The following is a 17641-nucleotide window of genomic DNA, read 5'->3' on the forward strand; positions in this document are numbered from 1 at the left end:
AAGGTGTATACTAAGAGCCTGTTTCAAAAACAAACTAAATAGGTAAGATAGGTAGGTAGGTAGGTAGGCAGGTAGGTAGGTAGGTAGACTGATAGACAGACAGATGATAGAAAGAAAGAAAGAAGGAAAGAAAGAAAGAAAGAAAGAAAAAAAGAAAGAAAGAAAGGAAGAAGACAAAGGAAGGAAGGAAGGAAGGAAGGAAGGAAGGAAGGAAGGAAGGAAGGAATAAAAATTATTTTTAATTTTTTTTTAAAAGAGAAACTGTCACCATGCCTTCTGATCTCTGCAGAGGGCCCCCGAGCATCTGCCCGGACACTGACCTTTGAAATGCAGCGTGTTGTCTGTGATGCTGATGGCAGGGTTCTGTGAAAAGAGACCAGGGACACAAGAGACATTTCAATATGGAGAAATTATAACAAAGCAGAAATTCCTTCCCCTCCTCCGCCTGGAGACTGGCCTCCTACCCTGTGCCTCCCTGCTAAGAGTAAGACGTCTGTTCACATCCCTGCAGGCTTCTGTGTCGATGGGTACCTCACTGACTGCTGCTTCCTCCAAGGACTCTAAAATGTTCTAACTCTGAAGAACGATCAGGCTCTGAATCAGTCCATTACGATGACGGCTAGGCAGGCAAGGAGCTATGTGAGGTGAAGGAGGGAACAGACAGATCTCGAAAGCTGCATCCCTGCACACACAGTGGAACACATGACTCACTTCCTGTGAGAAGGTAGCAAGGAAGCAGGCAGAGCAAAGACTGGCAGTTAAGGGTTATTCGAGTCGAAACCAGAACAAGAGCCATGGGAACTGATGGCTGAGAACACCGTCACCAGGGTGAGAGCCTTGTACCAAAATGAAGAGGACAAGAATTATGACAGGGCTGGGCTCACAACAGTCAACAAATCACTTTGTGGTTCTAGCAGCCTCCAGCTCCAGACTCCCTCAACTTCTAACTGAAAAGGAGGATCAAGTTCAAAATTTTCCAAATTTCTCATTTATCCCCAGAAATGGCTTTAATGCACACTTCAGCAGCCTGAAGTAAAACTAAACATTTTTTCCACTGGATTTAAAAAAAAAAAAAAAAGTCCACCTCCTACCAACAATTCTAGGTGGCTGTGCAAGAGGTGATGTTGTTCCAGTGTCATCTGTCTTTCTGCTGGGCTCAGCTCTCTGTGCTCTTTCCCTCACCAAAGGAAATCACCACGACAGAGAGAAGCCTGGAGAGCGGGTGCTCTAATTCAATGGTCACCTACATGCCCTGTGCACAGCCAAGAGCAGCCAGAAAAGGGGAGGGTGCAAGCTTGGTGAACAACCTCCTGGGTGGAAGTAAAGGTTTCACACAGAGGAGCCAGACTCTGAACAGTCTCTGAGACAGGAGGACAGACAGAACTAAAACCTCATCCAAAAACAGGACTACAGGCAGTTATACACCAGGACACCAAGATACACATTCCTGTGCCCTGGCCATTCTCCCTAATACCTTCAGTATACAGTACTCTAGATCTCCAGAAAATTAGAAGGCACAGACCCAGACCCAGTGGTGGAACCTAAGACAGAAGCTTAAACCCCAGTATCTGTACATGGACCCCAGTGCTGAGGACTCGAAGAAGACCCTGCCTTGACTCACTAGATTTATGGAAGAACAGCAACACCTACCCTAACTTCAGACCCACTCCCAAGAACTCATTTATAGGAGCTGTGCTGGGAACTAGGCCCTCATCTTCCGTTTCTATATTTTATTTTTTCTTTTTCAGCTTTTCGAGACAGGGTTTCTCTGTATAGTCCTGGCTGTCCTGGAACTCACTCTGTAGACCAGGCTGGCCTCGAACTCAGAAATCCACCTGTCTCTACCTCCCAAGTGCTGGGATTAAAGGCATGTGCCACCACCGCCCGGTGTTTCTATATTTTCAAAACAGATAGAGAAAAGATTTATCCCAGAAGAAAGCCCTCTTCCATAAAATATGGCATGGATGACTGTTCTCATGTTCACCACTGAAAAGGCCAAGGGCCATATTTCTGGGGAGTGAGAGGTTCTTAGTAAGAGAAAGACATCTTTTGTTTTATTTGGTTTTTCACCATATTAGAAACCAAACTCAGAGCCCTGTGCATGCTAGGAGAGTGTTCTTTACTACTGAACTGTGTTCCCCAGCCCAAGAAATAGGTTCCTATGTAAATATAATACGTGTCATAGAAAGAAGCTATACAGTTCTGGGATGCTTTAGAGTCAAATAGGGTGGCCTGATTTTTCTCTCCTCAAATAGGTATGTCCAAACAAGGCTAACGTACCTGGTCATACTACAAGCTAAGTAGTTGGCTAACCATGTTTGTGAACCAGAGATTTCAAGTCCTAACTCAGCCATAATAGGGCAGGTCCTGCCCCGCTGAACACTGCGAGTGTTAGGTTTAGCCTCTCCAAAAGTGGTGGTCATAGAATGATACCTTTCAGTTTTAAAAAAAGGCTTATGCAGGGCTGAAGAAATGGCCCACTGGTTAAAAAGTGCTAGCTGTTCTTCCAAAGGACCCTGGGTCAATTCCCAGCACCCACATGGTGACTAACAACCATCCATAACTCCAGTTCCAAGAGAGATGATGCCCTTTTCTGGCCTCCTCAAGAGCCAGGCAAGCACATGGTACACAGACCATAAACCATATATACATAAAACAATTAAATAGCCAGCCTGATCTATAGAGCTAGTTCCAAGACAGTCAAGGCTATTACACAGAGAAATCTTGTCTCAAAAAAAAAAAAAGAATCAACACCAGTAATAAAGGCTTATGACAAACAAATTCAAAATTAAAAGGAAAAAAAAAGGAGACTCTGTGGTGGTAATAATTTTAGAGCATGTAACTTACTTATAAGGCAGTCTGTGTTAATAGATGCATGGAACGTCCATCCTAGTACCGTGACACCTGTATCAAAATGAGCTGATACATTTGCCTATTTTAAATGATACACTAAGAGCTGGAGCAGCCTGTGTCTGTCTGTCTGTTTATTGTCTGTCTATGTAGCCCTGGCTGACCAGGAAGACCAGGCTGACCTCAAATTCACAGAGATCCACCTGCCTGTGGCTCCCAAGTGCTGGGGTTAAAGACATGCACCACTATGCCTTCTCCTACCAAGGACTGAAGGATCCCACAAGCTATGACCACTTGAACATGAAGTCATGGTTTAAGGTTTGCCTGATGCCCTCACTGTAAAGCTACAGTTAGGGAAGAAGGTGAGTTTGCTTCTAGTTACCTTGACGTAAGTGCGGGGAAAGATGCCACACCTTTGATGGATTTTGAGTTTTGATCTAAAGGACAGATTATAAGGAAGAAATTACATGCCATGCCTCTGGGAGATTTTGAACTCTGATCTTAATTTCTAATACCCTACACCCTGTTGGGCTGCCAGCACTGAAGTCCATGGTCACTTAGCTGAACAAACATTCTCAGGGCAAAAGCCTTTTCTGACTTCCCAGTCTCCCTCTCCCTCCATCTCCCTTTGCCCCTTCTCTCCCTCTCCCTCCCACGTGTGTGTGTGTGTGTGTGTGTGTGTGTGTGTGTGTGTGAGAGAGAGAGAGAGAGAGAGAGAGAGAGAGAGAGAGAGAGAGAGAGAACAGGGTCTCTCACAGAGCCTTGGGTGATCTAGAACTAACTGTGTAGACCAAGCTAGCCCTGAAAAGTTTCTGGTATTTTTAGTTGATATTTTTGTTTTTAACAGAAAGACTGATTAGCACAATCACTAAAAAATGAATAAACCTTTGCTTATGAAAAGCACACTGCTAGAGGAAGCAGCAAAGGACAACCTTGAAGTCAACTAGACCTAGATTCATATCTTGATCATTTTTATTTGTTTCTCTCATTCATCTTTAAATCCACAACCCTTCAATCACTGTAATTTTTAAAATAATAAGACCACCCATGGGCCAGTGAGATGGCTCTGGGAAGTACTTACAGTACAGACCTGAGTTTCATCCTCAGGACCCACATGGTAGAAGGAGAGAATCAACTCCTTGGGTTGTCTCCTGACCTCTAAACATGTGCCCTGGACGTGCACACACGTGCACACACACACATTCTCTCTCTCTCTCACGTGGGAGGAAGAGTTGAACAAAACCACGTCTCAGGATTGTTCTGAGCATTAAGTCGGAAGAACACACAACCTCATTGCTTTTTTCCTCCTCGATGCCTGTGGGACATCAGCTCTTACTTTATATTCAAAACCAGATCCAACATTAACGCTCTCCCTCCCCTTACCTCCAACAACTTAGTCAGCAGCTCCTCCCTGACCCATCTTTGCACAGTGCTCTCAGCAGTGTGCTGTAATTACTGTGTTAGCTTCTCTGATCCTCTGGACTGACTTACACTGCTTGATAGCAGGGAGCCGTTATGTTGGCTCTACGTCTCCAATGCCTCAGTAATTGTTCAAGGGAGTGAAATTAAAGCAACTTATCCCATTTTCCTAGCCTCTGACATAGTGCAGGCCTATAAGAGGGCCTTCCAAGATTAGTCTTTGGCTGACATCAGGAAACCTACCTGGCTTCCCTAACCTGTGCCTGCCATATGGTTTATAATGAGATACTAGCATTCCTTCAGGGAGTATGGAATTTCAGTGTGTACTAGGCAGAGTTTAGCTGGGTAACCAGCTCTTCCAAATACATGGGCTTCCCTGGACAGAAGCATTACACATAAGTTACTATATTTTTCATTTCTGGAGAAAAAGGCATGGATTTCCTCTTTTACTTTTTTTTTTAAAGTTTATTTCTTTCTTTAGTGTTAATGAGAATTGAACCCAGGGTCAAGTCCACATGTTAGTCAAACACTCTCACACAGAGCTACATTCCTAGCTCAGATTTTCTTTTCAAATCCAATCTGCCAAATCTACTGTCATTCTTATTCAATATTTAAAATTGCCAACAACTCGGCCAGTTAAAATCCTTTCAGACCAGCCCTGGTGTCTTTCAGACATGATTTTACGCTTTCTGGTCAGACATGATCTTACGCTCTCTGGTGGCTGCCTTTTCTCTGGCACAGACTTGAGATAAGGAGCCACTTCTACAAGGAGCCTGTCTTCCCTTCCTAGGAAGAGTCATTTAGAAGACATTGTCTGGATACATTGTTGCAGCTGGTCTTCACTACTTGTGGTGGGTCCTTCTTTCTTCCACCCTTTCAGCTCCCTAACACTAGATAAGAGAGAAAAATGAACAGAGAGGAGAGAGATCCATGAATAGAGTCAGGGGTCAGAAATGTGGTGGTGGTGTTCTTGTTAGACTAATTCCTGCTACTGAGAGGTTCAAGTTCCTTGGAGCAAATTTGATCTTCAGCCTCAGGATATCTAATTTCTTCTTGTAGTTGTTTCTTCTTTGCTTATGACTACTTAATAAACTGTAACCAACTGTAACCAACAACAAACAACAACCCACCCTGCTTCTCGGGAGCCCAACCATTTATATACCCTCTGGAAAGTCCCCAGAATTCCAAACATCGAACAATTGCAGAAACTATCTGTAGCTGGCAAAATCACACCCTTGCTACAGCATGAAGCAAATCATAGTCAGCTGCTGTGGACAATGTGGAGCCACCCTGTATCCCACACCTCAGATTAAAACAAAAACATACTCTTACTATATTTCTGTGTTTTTAAAGAAACCAAAATTCACCGAGTGGTGGTGATACATGCCTTTAATCTCAGCATTTGGGAGGCAGAGCCAGGTGGATCTCTGTGAGTTTGAGGCCAGTCAGGTCTACAAAGTGTACAAAGTGAGTTCCAAGACTGCCAGGGCTGTTACGTAGAGAAACCCTGTCTCAAAAAAAAAAAAAAAAAAAGAATGACTGAACCCAGGGTCTTGGCCATGCTAGGGAGGCACTCTGCCACAGCACTCCATACCTAGTTCACTTAAGTTTACGTTTCTATCTGTATGATCTAGCCTCCACTCACACACTCTGACACACTCAAGTTAAGACCATCAAAAACCTGTATGCTACTTAATCCAGTAGACACGCCCACCTCAGATTATTCAGCCTGTCATAGGCACTGGCCACGGTTGACCACATCCCTCTGAAATGTTCTCTCCCAGCTTCTAGGACACAGTTTTGGATTCCTGCCTTGGGCTACTCTTTCTGTCTCCTCTGTTGGTTCTTGTCACCTGCTTGCTTTCCAACTGGAGAGTGCCTGGGCCTTCCAAACCTGCTGCTGCTGCTGCTGTTGTTGCTGCTGCTGCTATTCTTTTGGTTTTCGCTCAGTTTTCTGTCAGAAACTGGCATCCTGAGAGTCAAATCAGGTCCACAGTGTGGTATGTAGCCAGAGGAGTTATACTGTTGTTTCTTCATTTTCTTTCCTCTCTACAAAAAGCTGTATTTTCATTTGTTTTAGGGCTTAGTAAGTGGTCTGGAGTGGTTAAAAAGCTACCTTGCATGAAGTCCTGGTGCCAGGCAATGCAGAGGCGCCCTCAAGGGCTGCCCGGCTCTGGAGTCTCCTCCGGAGATTTGACAATGAGCCTTTTCAGTGAGCCACTCATCCCCTCTGTAGAATTATCCTCAACTAGGAAGCAGTTCTGCAGGAAGCCCCAGAGATGAAGACTTATGCAGGCAGAATCCAAAACATGAAGACCCAAAATGACTCGGCCCAGACTCTTCTCCAGCTTTACCCCACTTGGTGTCTTGAATTTATCAGCGGCTGCCTTCCTTGGAAGGATTTTCCAGTAGCTCTTCTCTCCCTGCAATAGTCCTGTAATTTCACAAGGCTTTTTTTTTTTTTCCAGTGCCATGTGGAAGAATTTTAATTCAGCAACATGGCTGTTCTGGCAAGGACGAGGGAACATATCCAAATACCTTCTCCGTCTGCGTGTGACCTGGCTGGAATGACTCACCTTTAATCTCCCTGGCTGAAATACAGACATGCCCTTAGCACACACCTTTAATTCCAACAATAAAGGTAAAGTTAGTTTGTAGAAGGAAGCACCCATGTTTGAGAGTTGACATCTAATTGAGGAGCAGACAAAGTAACGAATCAGAGAAAGATCTGACAGAATGAGTGAGAGATAGGATATGCCCAACTCTCACAAGAAGAGCAGAGAAAGAGAGGCATTTTTTTTAAAACCAGGATAGTTTTACAAAGACATGTTGCAAGTGAAGATAGAATGAGCCAGAGAATGAGAAGGAGCCAGAAGATTAGAACAGACTGCCAGAGTCAGAGACCAAGCAAAACAAATCAGTCAGAAGCTGAGAGAAGCCAGTTTGAATCAGTCAGCTTGGAGAGGAGTTTGGGTTAGAATAGCTGAGTTGAACCAGCCAGACAAGAGTTTGGAAAGTACTAGAAAGGGTGAATTTACTCAGCAGTAAGCCTCAGAGATAACAATACATCTGGTGAATAAAAGTTACTTTTACAGCGCCAGAAATGGGACCCAGAGCCTTGCACATGCTGGGTAGACACTCTACCACATGCAACACCCACAGTCCTAGAATGGCTTCTTTTAAAAAAATGTTTATGTGAATATTTTGCCTGCATGTATGTGTGTATATGATGTGCATGTTTAGTGACTGCAAAGGCCAGAAGAGGAACTGTATCCCTTGGAACTGAAGTTATAGATAGTTGTAAGCCACAGTGCTGGTTAATTTTATGTCAACTTGACACAAGCTAGAATCATCTGAGAGAAGAACACCTCATTGAAAAAATACCTCCATAAGATATGGTTGGAGTGTATTTTCTTAATTAGTGATCTATGGGAGAGGGCCCAACCCATTGTGGGTGGTGCCATCCTTGGGCTGGTGGTCCTGGGTTCTATAACAAAAAAGCTGAGCAAACCATGATGAGCAATCCAGTAAGCAGCACTCCTCCATCACCTCTGCATCAGCTCCCGCCTCTATGTTCGTGCCATCTTTGAGTTCCTGTCCTGGGTTCCTTCAGTGATAGACAGCAATGTGGAAGTGTAAGCCATATAAACCTTTCCTCCCCAACTTGCTTTTTGTCATGGTGTTTCATCACAGCAGTAGTGACCCTAACTGGGTCAGCTGCCACATCAGTGCTGGGAATTTAACCCTGGTCCTCTGCAGAAGCAGCCAGTGCTAATACCACTGAGCCTCCAGCCTCCGTGTATGGCTTACTAACATACAGGCTTCTGCTCAAATGTTATCTCCTTGGAAATGTTCCCAGAATACTGAAGCTGCAGAAGTCCCTGTGGATCACAAACTTCATCTGATGGTTCCTGCTGATCACTCAACAGAATCTCACATCCCACCACCAGTTAGTTCTAAGAACCTCTTACTGAGCTGGGTGTGGTGGCCTTTAATCCCAGCACAAAAAGAGGCAGTCGGATCTCAACCAGCCTGCTCTACAGGCAGGAGTTCCAGAACTGCCAGAGCTACACAAAGAAACCCTGTCTCAAAAAAACAAAAAAATAAAACAAAAACCAACTTACTGAAACACTGTGTTTTCCCACAGGGATGGTCACCGAACAGTGATAAGCCCCATCAGTTTCAATAAAAACGAACAAAACTCCAGTGTATAAGAACGTATGTACCCAGCTCAGTGGTGTGGAGCACCTGTGGCAGAATTTTAGCAGAACCACTGTATCTGGCATGAATCTAGAATGATGACACCTAAACTTTGAAGTAGCCCTTTGTCAGTAATTGTTGCCTGAGATTTTATGGGGTTATTCTTTTGAAGGCTTCTCAGAGCCTTTGCCTAACTTAATCTCCAGACCTGCCTGGCAAACCAGGAAGTGTCTTCTGTATGGCAAAAAAATTGCTTAAGGTGATAGTTCCTTCAATACACCCCTAAGAACAGGTAGTTCTGTTCAACCTAAACTGGCTTGCTAAAGGTGCTTTTGTAACAATAAAGCGGCTCTGCAGAAGGGTTTGTGTCCAGTCCTTGAGAAGTGGATCTCCCTTGACGCTTGAGAAGCCTAAAACCATCCTGCCTTGTCTCTCTTCCATCAATAGTCCTGCATAACCCAGAGCACCTACAAGGCACACCTTTAATCCCAGCACTCATGAGGCAGAGGCAGGCAGAGCTCTGAGTTCAAGGCCAGCCTGGTGTCTAAAGCAAGTCCGGGACAGCCAAGGCTCTGTTACACAGAGAAACCCTGTCTCGGGGTGTGTGTGTGTGTGTGTGTGTGTGTGTATGGGGGTGTGTGTGTGTGTATGTAAAGACTGAGGAGCATACTTTACATATCAAAGCAGACCTGCCCTCCAGGTTCTCCCAGACATTTTGTGTGTGTGTGTGTGTGTGTGTGTGTGTGTGTGTGTGTACACACTCACCAGGCCCCTGAGTAATTTTTAAAATACAGATTCCAAGGGCTCATCCTTCTGCTCAAAACTCTTCAGTAGTTCCCATTGCTCTACAATGAGGTCCAAGCTCCTCGCCATGGCAACAAGGCTCCACATGACCTACATCCTTAAACCCTCCAACCTCCTCTCCCTCTTCTCCTTACAACGCCTCACACATACTAATGTCCTTTCTGCTCCCCAGGAACCCTGAAAGCCCCGGGCCTGTCTTTAAGTCTGTGCACTTGTCAGAATGTTCTCTCTCTCTCTTTCTCTCTCTCTCTCTCTCTCTCTCTCTCTCTCTCTCTCTCTCTCTCTCTCTCTCTGTTTTCCCCTCCCAGGTTTGGCTGCTTTGTCTCTTTGTGTGTGTAATGAAGGGGGGTCTATCCCACAGCCTGTCAAGCATTGGAAGAACATTCTTCCACTGAGCTGCAAGCCCAGCCCTACTCTGCGCCTCCTATGTAACTCATTCTATCCTTCAACTTTCTCTTGGCTCAGACTTCACCATTTCTTCCATGCAGCCTTCCCTGACCACTTGGTTAAGTCTGCCTCCACCATCTGTCTGCCATCTCAGGTCTCCCTTTATTTTCAATTTAGCGCTTATCTAGAGAACTGTTTTATTCAATACCTGCTGTCCGCCCCTTAACCTAAAGACTCTACCTTTATATTACATACTGTGATCAACACCTAGTCATGGCCTTGGATCTAAATCAATTCAAATGACCAAGTTAGTTTACTGCTTTATGAGTAGTTTTGTTTCGAGGTTATGAACAGTTTAGAATTTTTGAGTTTCATCGTGAAATGTTTCAAGCAATTGTCCAAACACTGAAAACTATAACAAACACTGCTATCCATAAGTAACATCCATTGAAATTATGCTCTATTTGTCTGTGGCTTAAAAGGAAGTAAAACAGACACTAGTACAGCTGCAATTGCTTAAAGCACATCTTCAATTCAAGCAGACATTGCCAAACTGTTCTGCAGAAAAATCTGCCAATTAATACTCACACTAACTGTATTAAAGGTGACTCAAAACAAAAAAAAAAAAGACTCACTTTGGGCTGATGGAGCAGACAGGAGAGAGCTGACTCTGGAAGGTGTCTTCTGACCTCCACAAATGCACTGTGTCTCAATCTTGAACACACACACACAGAGGTCCATACACATACACACAATTTTTCCCCTGAGACAGGGTCTCACGAAATTGCCCTGGCTAACCTGAAACTTGCCACGTAGACCAGGCTGACCTCAAACTCCCAGATACCTGCCTTTGCCTCCTAAGTTCTGGATTAAGGGTGTGCACCACCACAGCCATCTCCTCCCCCTAGAAATGTTTACTGTCACTCAAACATCGGCAGCATCAACTGATGTCAGACACAGCATGCGTGCCCCCATGGGACCTGCTTATTCCCGAAACTAGGCAGGCAGCATGTCAGGGTCCCGGACACTCATTCACCTGTTTTTATTATCTGTTCTTTTTTTTCTGCTAGGAAATACATGCTTTCTTACTCTGTCCTTTAGGGCAGATGCTGGTTATCTGCAGGGTATTTGGGGCAAGTATATTCCCCAAACTTGACTTACTCCCCAAGCTTCTCCTTTAAGATTTACATTTTGTTTAAGACGTTGTTCTGTGTTCCTAGTACCAGTCTCCTCCATTTTCCTTAGCAGCTTCACTTACACAGTCAGCTTTCATTAACCCATTTAAAAATGATTTTTGTCAATGACCCAGAGGCAGAAATCTTATCTTCTTGCCACTTGGGTTAATAGTTCTCCTAATCTAATTTTCTGAATGGTTCATCCGTTCTCAAATACTGTGTAAAGCCATCTCGGTCATGTGATATAAGGTTTCGTATGTAGATGGGTCTGCTAATAGGTAGTGTTCCGCTTCAGTGCTCCCTGTGTCTCTCATCTAAGTTAGCATCACAGTCAGTATAAACCCCACATGCGTGGACGGCACACTAGACTTTACAAGTCACCTCTAAACCCAGTTCAAACATCAAAAGAACCCTTCCTATGAATCAGATATTATTATTCACATTTATGCAAATGAGGATGAGGGTCATGAGGGTCATATTATCTGTTGTCACCAGCTAATAAACGGAAGCAAAAAAGGCCCAGTCTCACACCCTGGATGACTTCTCTTTCTACCAGACACTGACAAAAACAGTATCTTTCAAACTAGCTGTGTACTCTGTCTGAATGCAACAGAAACCTCGCTAAACGAACACTCGTTTTAACACCTGCGGCAAACTTGTGTATGGATGCTGCCCTTCGAAAGAAGTGCTATTCTGAAATCACCATTCCCCGCGGCCTCTTGGCTACTGCTCACCTCAAGCATAATGCTGCCAGTGAAATTGTTACTGTTTACAGCCCTGTACACAGCAGCGGTGGTTTCCCATCAGTGCTAACTCTGCAACTCCAAAGACTGATGTGACAACCGGACCGTGCATCTTGTCCTGGGAGGAGGCAGAATTGATCACCCCCCCCACCACACACACACACACACACACACACACACACACTGCTGTGGAGGTTTCAACCCTTTGAAATTCACTTATCAGCTGTACGATATGCTGTAAGAGGCAAAAGAGTATTGGAAAGCTGCCCAAGAGCCCAGAACCTACCTTAGGGACCAATGAGAGTGAGTATTCTTCAAATGGTTTGTACTAAGCAAATGGATTGCTCCATCTTGAGCTGACCCTGAGCTAAAAGTTGTTTCAACTGAACCCGAGTAGATTACTCAAGAGAGCAAACAGAGGCAGCTCGTGACATTCACTAAATGCACAGCTAGAACGGGCCCTTCTCTTACTGGCCATTACTATCTCATAGGACAACAACTTCAGAAAAGATTATTCTGAAAACAGAATGAGGCAGAGCCTAATGCACATCTGGTCACACTGCTGCCAAAGATACACCAGACACCCTCCCTCTCTTGGCCAAAGTGAACACTGTTTCTCCAAAACAGTTTAATCCTATGTCTCTCCTCCTTACTGTTTTTCAGGACAGTTTTATCCACAGCATCTAAGCTACACTGAGCCCCCTCTTCCATTTGGTCTCCCACAAACACCAATCCTCAAATCCTATAATCAGTTTCAACACACTCTTAACAGACACTGTCACCACCCGCCCCACATCTGCAAAGAGCAGTCACAATAAACTTGGTTTTAGCTACAGGTGGGGTCTCTGGAAAGTTCTCCCAGTAACAAGTAGACAAGAAGCCTCTCATCTCTGGAAGTCATTTCCAACACAATGAAAGAGAGGCAAAGGAATTTTTTTTTTTTTTTTTGGTTTTTCGAGACAGGGTTTCTCTGTATAGTTCTGGCTGTCCTGGAACTCACTTTGTAGACCAGGCTGGCCTCGAACTCAGAAATCCGTCTGCCTCTGCCTCCCAAGTGCTGGGATTAAAGGCGTGCGCCACCACTGCCCGGCAGGAATTATTTTAGTACCAGGGACCTGTTTCAACACCAAACCCCAGCCTTACCAACAGACATATTCACGAACAAACCTTTTTTGTTTTTAAGTAATACGCTTCCTTATAGACAAAACACCCTGGGAAAGTTGCCTGTGCCCTGGGAAAGCGAAGCTCATTTGACTCTGTAAATCTGTAGTACATTATATGAAGTACTGACATGTTCTTTTAAAACTAATGCCTCAGACTAGCTGATGTGAAGCCCCAGATAAAACCTCCATGAGGGGTGAGGGACTCATTCTTCCCAAAATTTCTTAAAAAGGACTTTTCTCTCCAAAAGAAATTTTCTCCTTTCTTCTCCACCTTCACCGTGTTCACTGTTAACATGTTTCAAACACGAATCTCTGGGGATGATGGTGCATACTTTTAATCCCAGCACTCAGGAGGCAGAGGCTGGCAGATCTCTTTTGAGTTCCAGGCCAGCCATAACTGCATAGCACGACTGTCTTCAAAATAAAAACCTTTTTTCTATTTTAGCAAGGAATCTTGTAGCAGAGAAGAGGACAACAGCACAGAAAAATTATTCATCCTGTTATAGAGAAGCATGTATTCAGGTTTGCTTACACCTTAAATGAAATTTACTGCTTATTCAAAGACATTCTGGCCAGTATTAGCGTCATCGTTCACAAGGGGAAACGATTTACATTCCAGAAGCAAAGATTACACTCAAGTGGACACGGGTACCTAGACCCTGCAAGAAAATATGCCAGATGAATTGATGAATCCAGACAGGTATCTAATTGTGAGCAAGAAACAGTTCAAACGAATGAAGGCTGTTAGAATAAATATCCTGGATGTCAAGGAGACTGAGGAGTAAGGATGTCTGTAGAAAGAACATTCCAGACCAAAACCACTGCTTCACACAGAATACTGGATGATCTGGTTAGAGACGTGGGAAGTTCCCAGGGATTTCATTTGCTCACATTAATAGGCAAACGGGACGAAATTAATGTTTAATTTAACACGATAATTTCTTTACGCAACTTGGTAAGGCAGAGCTCACAGCCTAACAGAGAGGATGGAAAGCATTTCCTTGGGAGCGGGGGTGTAGATTTCCATCACTGAACGGTTGGGGGTTGCCCCCTGCCCAGTCCAGCGACCGGCCTTGAGAACGTCAATGGGCCGCCCGGGTTGGATCTCAGAGCCCAGTGCTGACAACCAGCCACGGCCCAACAGGCCCCTGTCACGCCGCACTTTAGACCCACGGAGCTCATCCCACAACTCGGAGGGCCTCGGGCAACCCGAAGGCCAGCGGCCGGCCTCCAGGACTCCTCTGCGGCTCCCCAGGGGCGCCTGCCAGGAACAAAGGGGATACCGGGGGGCCACGCGCAGACCGCCCGACCGCACCTGCAGCCCTAGGGGAGACCGGGGCGCCCCCACTCCCGGCTCCCGCTGGCGCACTGCAGGAGCGCGTACGCGCAGGGCGGCCGACGGGTACCCGGGGGCCCGGGATCCCGCGCGCATCCCGCAGCCCGGCCTTTACCTGCACGTCACTCAGCTCCACGCGCAGATACAGCTCGCGGTGCCGCTGAGCCCAGTAGACGTGCGGCGTCAGCACTTGAGTCTCCATGGCCCACGCTGTCCGGGGGAGAGGGGAGGCTCGGCTTGCTGCGCCTCGTTACCTCGGCCTGTGAGCCGCTGGAGCTGGCCGAACGCAGGCCGCGAAACCGCACGCTCCGCAGCTCGCAGCCCCGCTGTCTCGAGGTGCCCCACGCTCGCGGCCCGCGCTTGCGCAGTGAGGAGGCAGGAGGGCGGTGCGAACGGGGAGAGCGAGAGGGCGGGGGCCGGACGTGGGGAGGCTAGCGACCTCGCCACGTGATCAGCGGCGGGCGCTGTGGCCTTGGGATCAGAGGCTTTCCAGCTCTGTGCTTACCTTCAGAGAGGTCTGTGCACAAAAATGTAAAAGTGAGAGTCTCTAATCTACAAAGAAAGGGCGGATCGGCGGCGTAGGAAGAGGCTTGTGTGCAAGGATCCCTTCCAAGTCTTTATGGATGAATGCAGCGTTTACTGAGAGCCCACCTCCTCCCTGGGCTTCAAAGCCACACACAGATGAGACGTTCAAGACGTACATTGGTGTTGCTTTTTTCTCTTTCTTTCTTTCTTTCTCCCTCCCTCCCTCCCTTCCTTCCTTCCTTCCTTCCTTTCTGCCTGTCTGCCTGTCTGTCTTACTATGTAGCTGTCGGTGACCTGGAACTCACCAGGTAGACCAGCTCTATGGACCTGTCTGCTTCTGCCTCCCGAGTGTTGTGATTTAAAAGTGTGCAACACTACGCCTTGCCTTGGGCTTCCTGTTTTAAGAGAGATGGCTTCCTTTCACTGCTCAACAGAACAGCCCATTCGTTATAGCTATTTACATTAACAAACAAACAAACAAAAAATCAGTTCCTTGACATCGCTTACTCTATTCTGAGCATTTGAGGACCCGTGTGCTCAAGGCAGACACTCTACTATAATCCCAGCCCCTTGCAGTGTTATCATCTGTTTCTAAGTTTTTCTGCAAAAAAGCACAGCTATTATGGACTCATCTCCAGGGAATTCAATAAGCGGGGAGAGGGAGGGAGGAAGGGAAGGAGGGAGGGAGGGAGAGAAGGAGAAGGAGGGAGGGAGAGAGGGAGGGAGGGTGGGAGGGGAAGGGAGGGAAGGAGAAGGAGGGAGGGAGGGGGAAGGGGGAGGGAGGGGGTTTAGAGGAATGTAGGTTAGTTGGTAGAGTACTTGTCTAGCATACATGGAGCCCTGGGTTTGATCCCCAGCAGCACATAAATCAGGAACAGTGGTAAACACTTGTAATCTCAGCACTTGAGATGTTCAGAAACGCAAAGTCATGTTTAGTTACATACTGAGTTCAAGGCCAACCAGAACAAACAAAGGAAGAGGAAATAAAAGAGTATCATCCTAGCAAGCTATAAAGGGCAAGGTGGTGGGGTAGGGTGAGGGAGATTAGAAGGCAAGGCCAGGCTGAGGGGGTGGGATTAAGGGTTTTATGATGATGTCAGTCAAATGAAAAGGAAACAAGACTGCCCTTCTCTCTAGAGACAGCCCTCATAGCCCTGTTTGGCCCAGCGCTGTGTCTTCCTTCTCAGAGATCAGTCGTTACCACTGCAGGAACTTTCATTTGGTCCTTGACACTGATAAAGGCTGTTGCCAGGACTTGAGCCTAGTTTCTGCTGCTGGCAAGAGATCCCGCTTGGCTTTGATGTTCACCTTCTTACAGACTCTTCTGATGCTTGAAGGACTTTTAGAAGAGGAGCTGGTCTAGATGGGGATATAGATTAGCTGGTAGAGCACTTGCCCAGCATACACAAAGCCCTAGGTTAGATCCTCAGAACCACCAGGCCACATATACCAATAGTATATTACATATATTACCATATGTAATCCTAGCACTAGAAAGATAGAGGCGAGAGGATCAAGAGTTCAAGGTCATCTTTAGAATTAAAGGCTGGCCTGGGATGCATGAGACCGTATATGAATCAAAAAAGAGGGGGTGAAGGGAGTCGCTATTTGGGGCCTCACCTAACCATCTAACCAGTTATCTATAACCAAAACCAAGTTTGTCTGTCTAAACCACAAGGGGAGAAAAACTGACTGGATAAACCCAGGCATCTAGTGGGGAACAATCAGGTCATATATCTAAAACCTCCTGACTATGCCAAGAGGGTGAATAATTTATCCAGCCTGTACCCGAAAGATCAGCTCACCAATTACAGTTTAAAGGAAGTCACACAGTTGTCCCCACCTGAGTTGATACTATCCTTCCATACCAGACTTACATGTGGGCTGTGCCCTTTTCCCCATATTCCTTCCTTCCCATCTGATAATTCAAGCGCTCTTAGCTGCTTACATGATTGCCAAACACAGACACTTGGCAAATATCTGTGCGTAAATAGTGCATCAGTAGTGGGTGTAAATCACAGAGTAAAATTCATGCATTCATTTGCACATCCTAAGACACTACTATACATATATACATGAAAACAATCAGTGTGGGGAGAGAAGGAAACCGAGTGCCTGGTGGACCAGGATGGGAGAAGACATTTCACCATATACCTTTTTATTTTTAAAGACAGTGTGCACGCATGTGTGTATGCACATGGTCATACAGCTGTGTGCATGGAGGGCTATATGTGTGTGTATGGGTATATGTGGATGTGTTTGTGCGTGTGTTTAGAGTCTAGAGATTAATATAGGTGTCTTCCTCAGCCACTTTTTGAAACAGGATCTCTCACTGAATCTGGAGCTCATTGATTTGACTGTGTTGGCCGGTGAATCAGCTCCAGTGATCTGCCTACATCCACTGTCTCAGAATCAGGTTTACAGATAGGTACCACTGCACCTGACTTTTGCAGGTACCAGAAGAACTCAGGTGTCCACACTTGCATAGCACACTTTAAAACTGAGCCATCTGTCAGACCTCCTCAGTGTTTTTAAAGCATGTGACAGAATTGCCTATTCAAAACGTAACTGTAAGAAACCCCATATTTTGTTATTGTAGCTTGATGCATGACATGCCTGTAACCTAGCCTGCTGTTTCCTGTGATCACCAGCCCCGCAGTGTATGCATTATCTACTCATGATCACTTGCCCCACCTAGATTGCCTGCTCTGCCATCTCAAAACATCTAACAAAATGTCTTTCAGAAAGGAGATTCTTAAAACATACTCATTAAAGATTACTGGCAGAGGAAAAAAAAAATGTCAATGATAGGACCCAATTCTAGAAACATTTTGGTGAAATTGGCACACCCATGCTTAAGGCAACTATGGGCAATATAAATTTGCAGAGTCATTTTGCAAAGCAACGTTGCAATATGTAGTGAGGAAAACAACATTTGTGTTATACAGTCTAGTTGTAATTTTAATTTTTTTCAAACGCCTATTTTTAATAATGGTTCTTAAGCACTTTAACCTCCCTTGTAGCCCATCACCCACCGGA

General features: G+C 45.6%; 1 protein-coding gene across 1 annotated transcript in view; it reads right to left on the reverse strand.

Moving 5' to 3' along the window:
- Hacd3 (3-hydroxyacyl-CoA dehydratase 3) overlaps positions 1 to 14414 on the reverse strand; it is a 32307-nt gene extending 17893 nt beyond the window's left edge. Inside the window, exons 1-2 of the mRNA XM_028752374.1 lie at positions 14193 to 14414; positions 321 to 363 (exon numbers count right to left, since the gene is read on the reverse strand). Of these exons, the coding sequence (XP_028608207.1) occupies positions 321 to 363; positions 14193 to 14279 (130 nt within the window). The 5' untranslated portion in view covers positions 14280 to 14414. The remainder of the gene's footprint in view (positions 1 to 320; positions 364 to 14192) is intronic.
- Between the last annotated feature and the right edge of the window lie 3227 nt (positions 14415 to 17641).

Source organism: Grammomys surdaster, unplaced genomic scaffold, assembly GCF_004785775.1.
Source record: "Grammomys surdaster isolate TR1022 unplaced genomic scaffold, NIH_TR_1.0 125896, whole genome shotgun sequence".
In the NCBI taxonomy this organism is placed as follows: Eukaryota; Metazoa; Chordata; class Mammalia; order Rodentia; family Muridae; genus Grammomys; species Grammomys surdaster.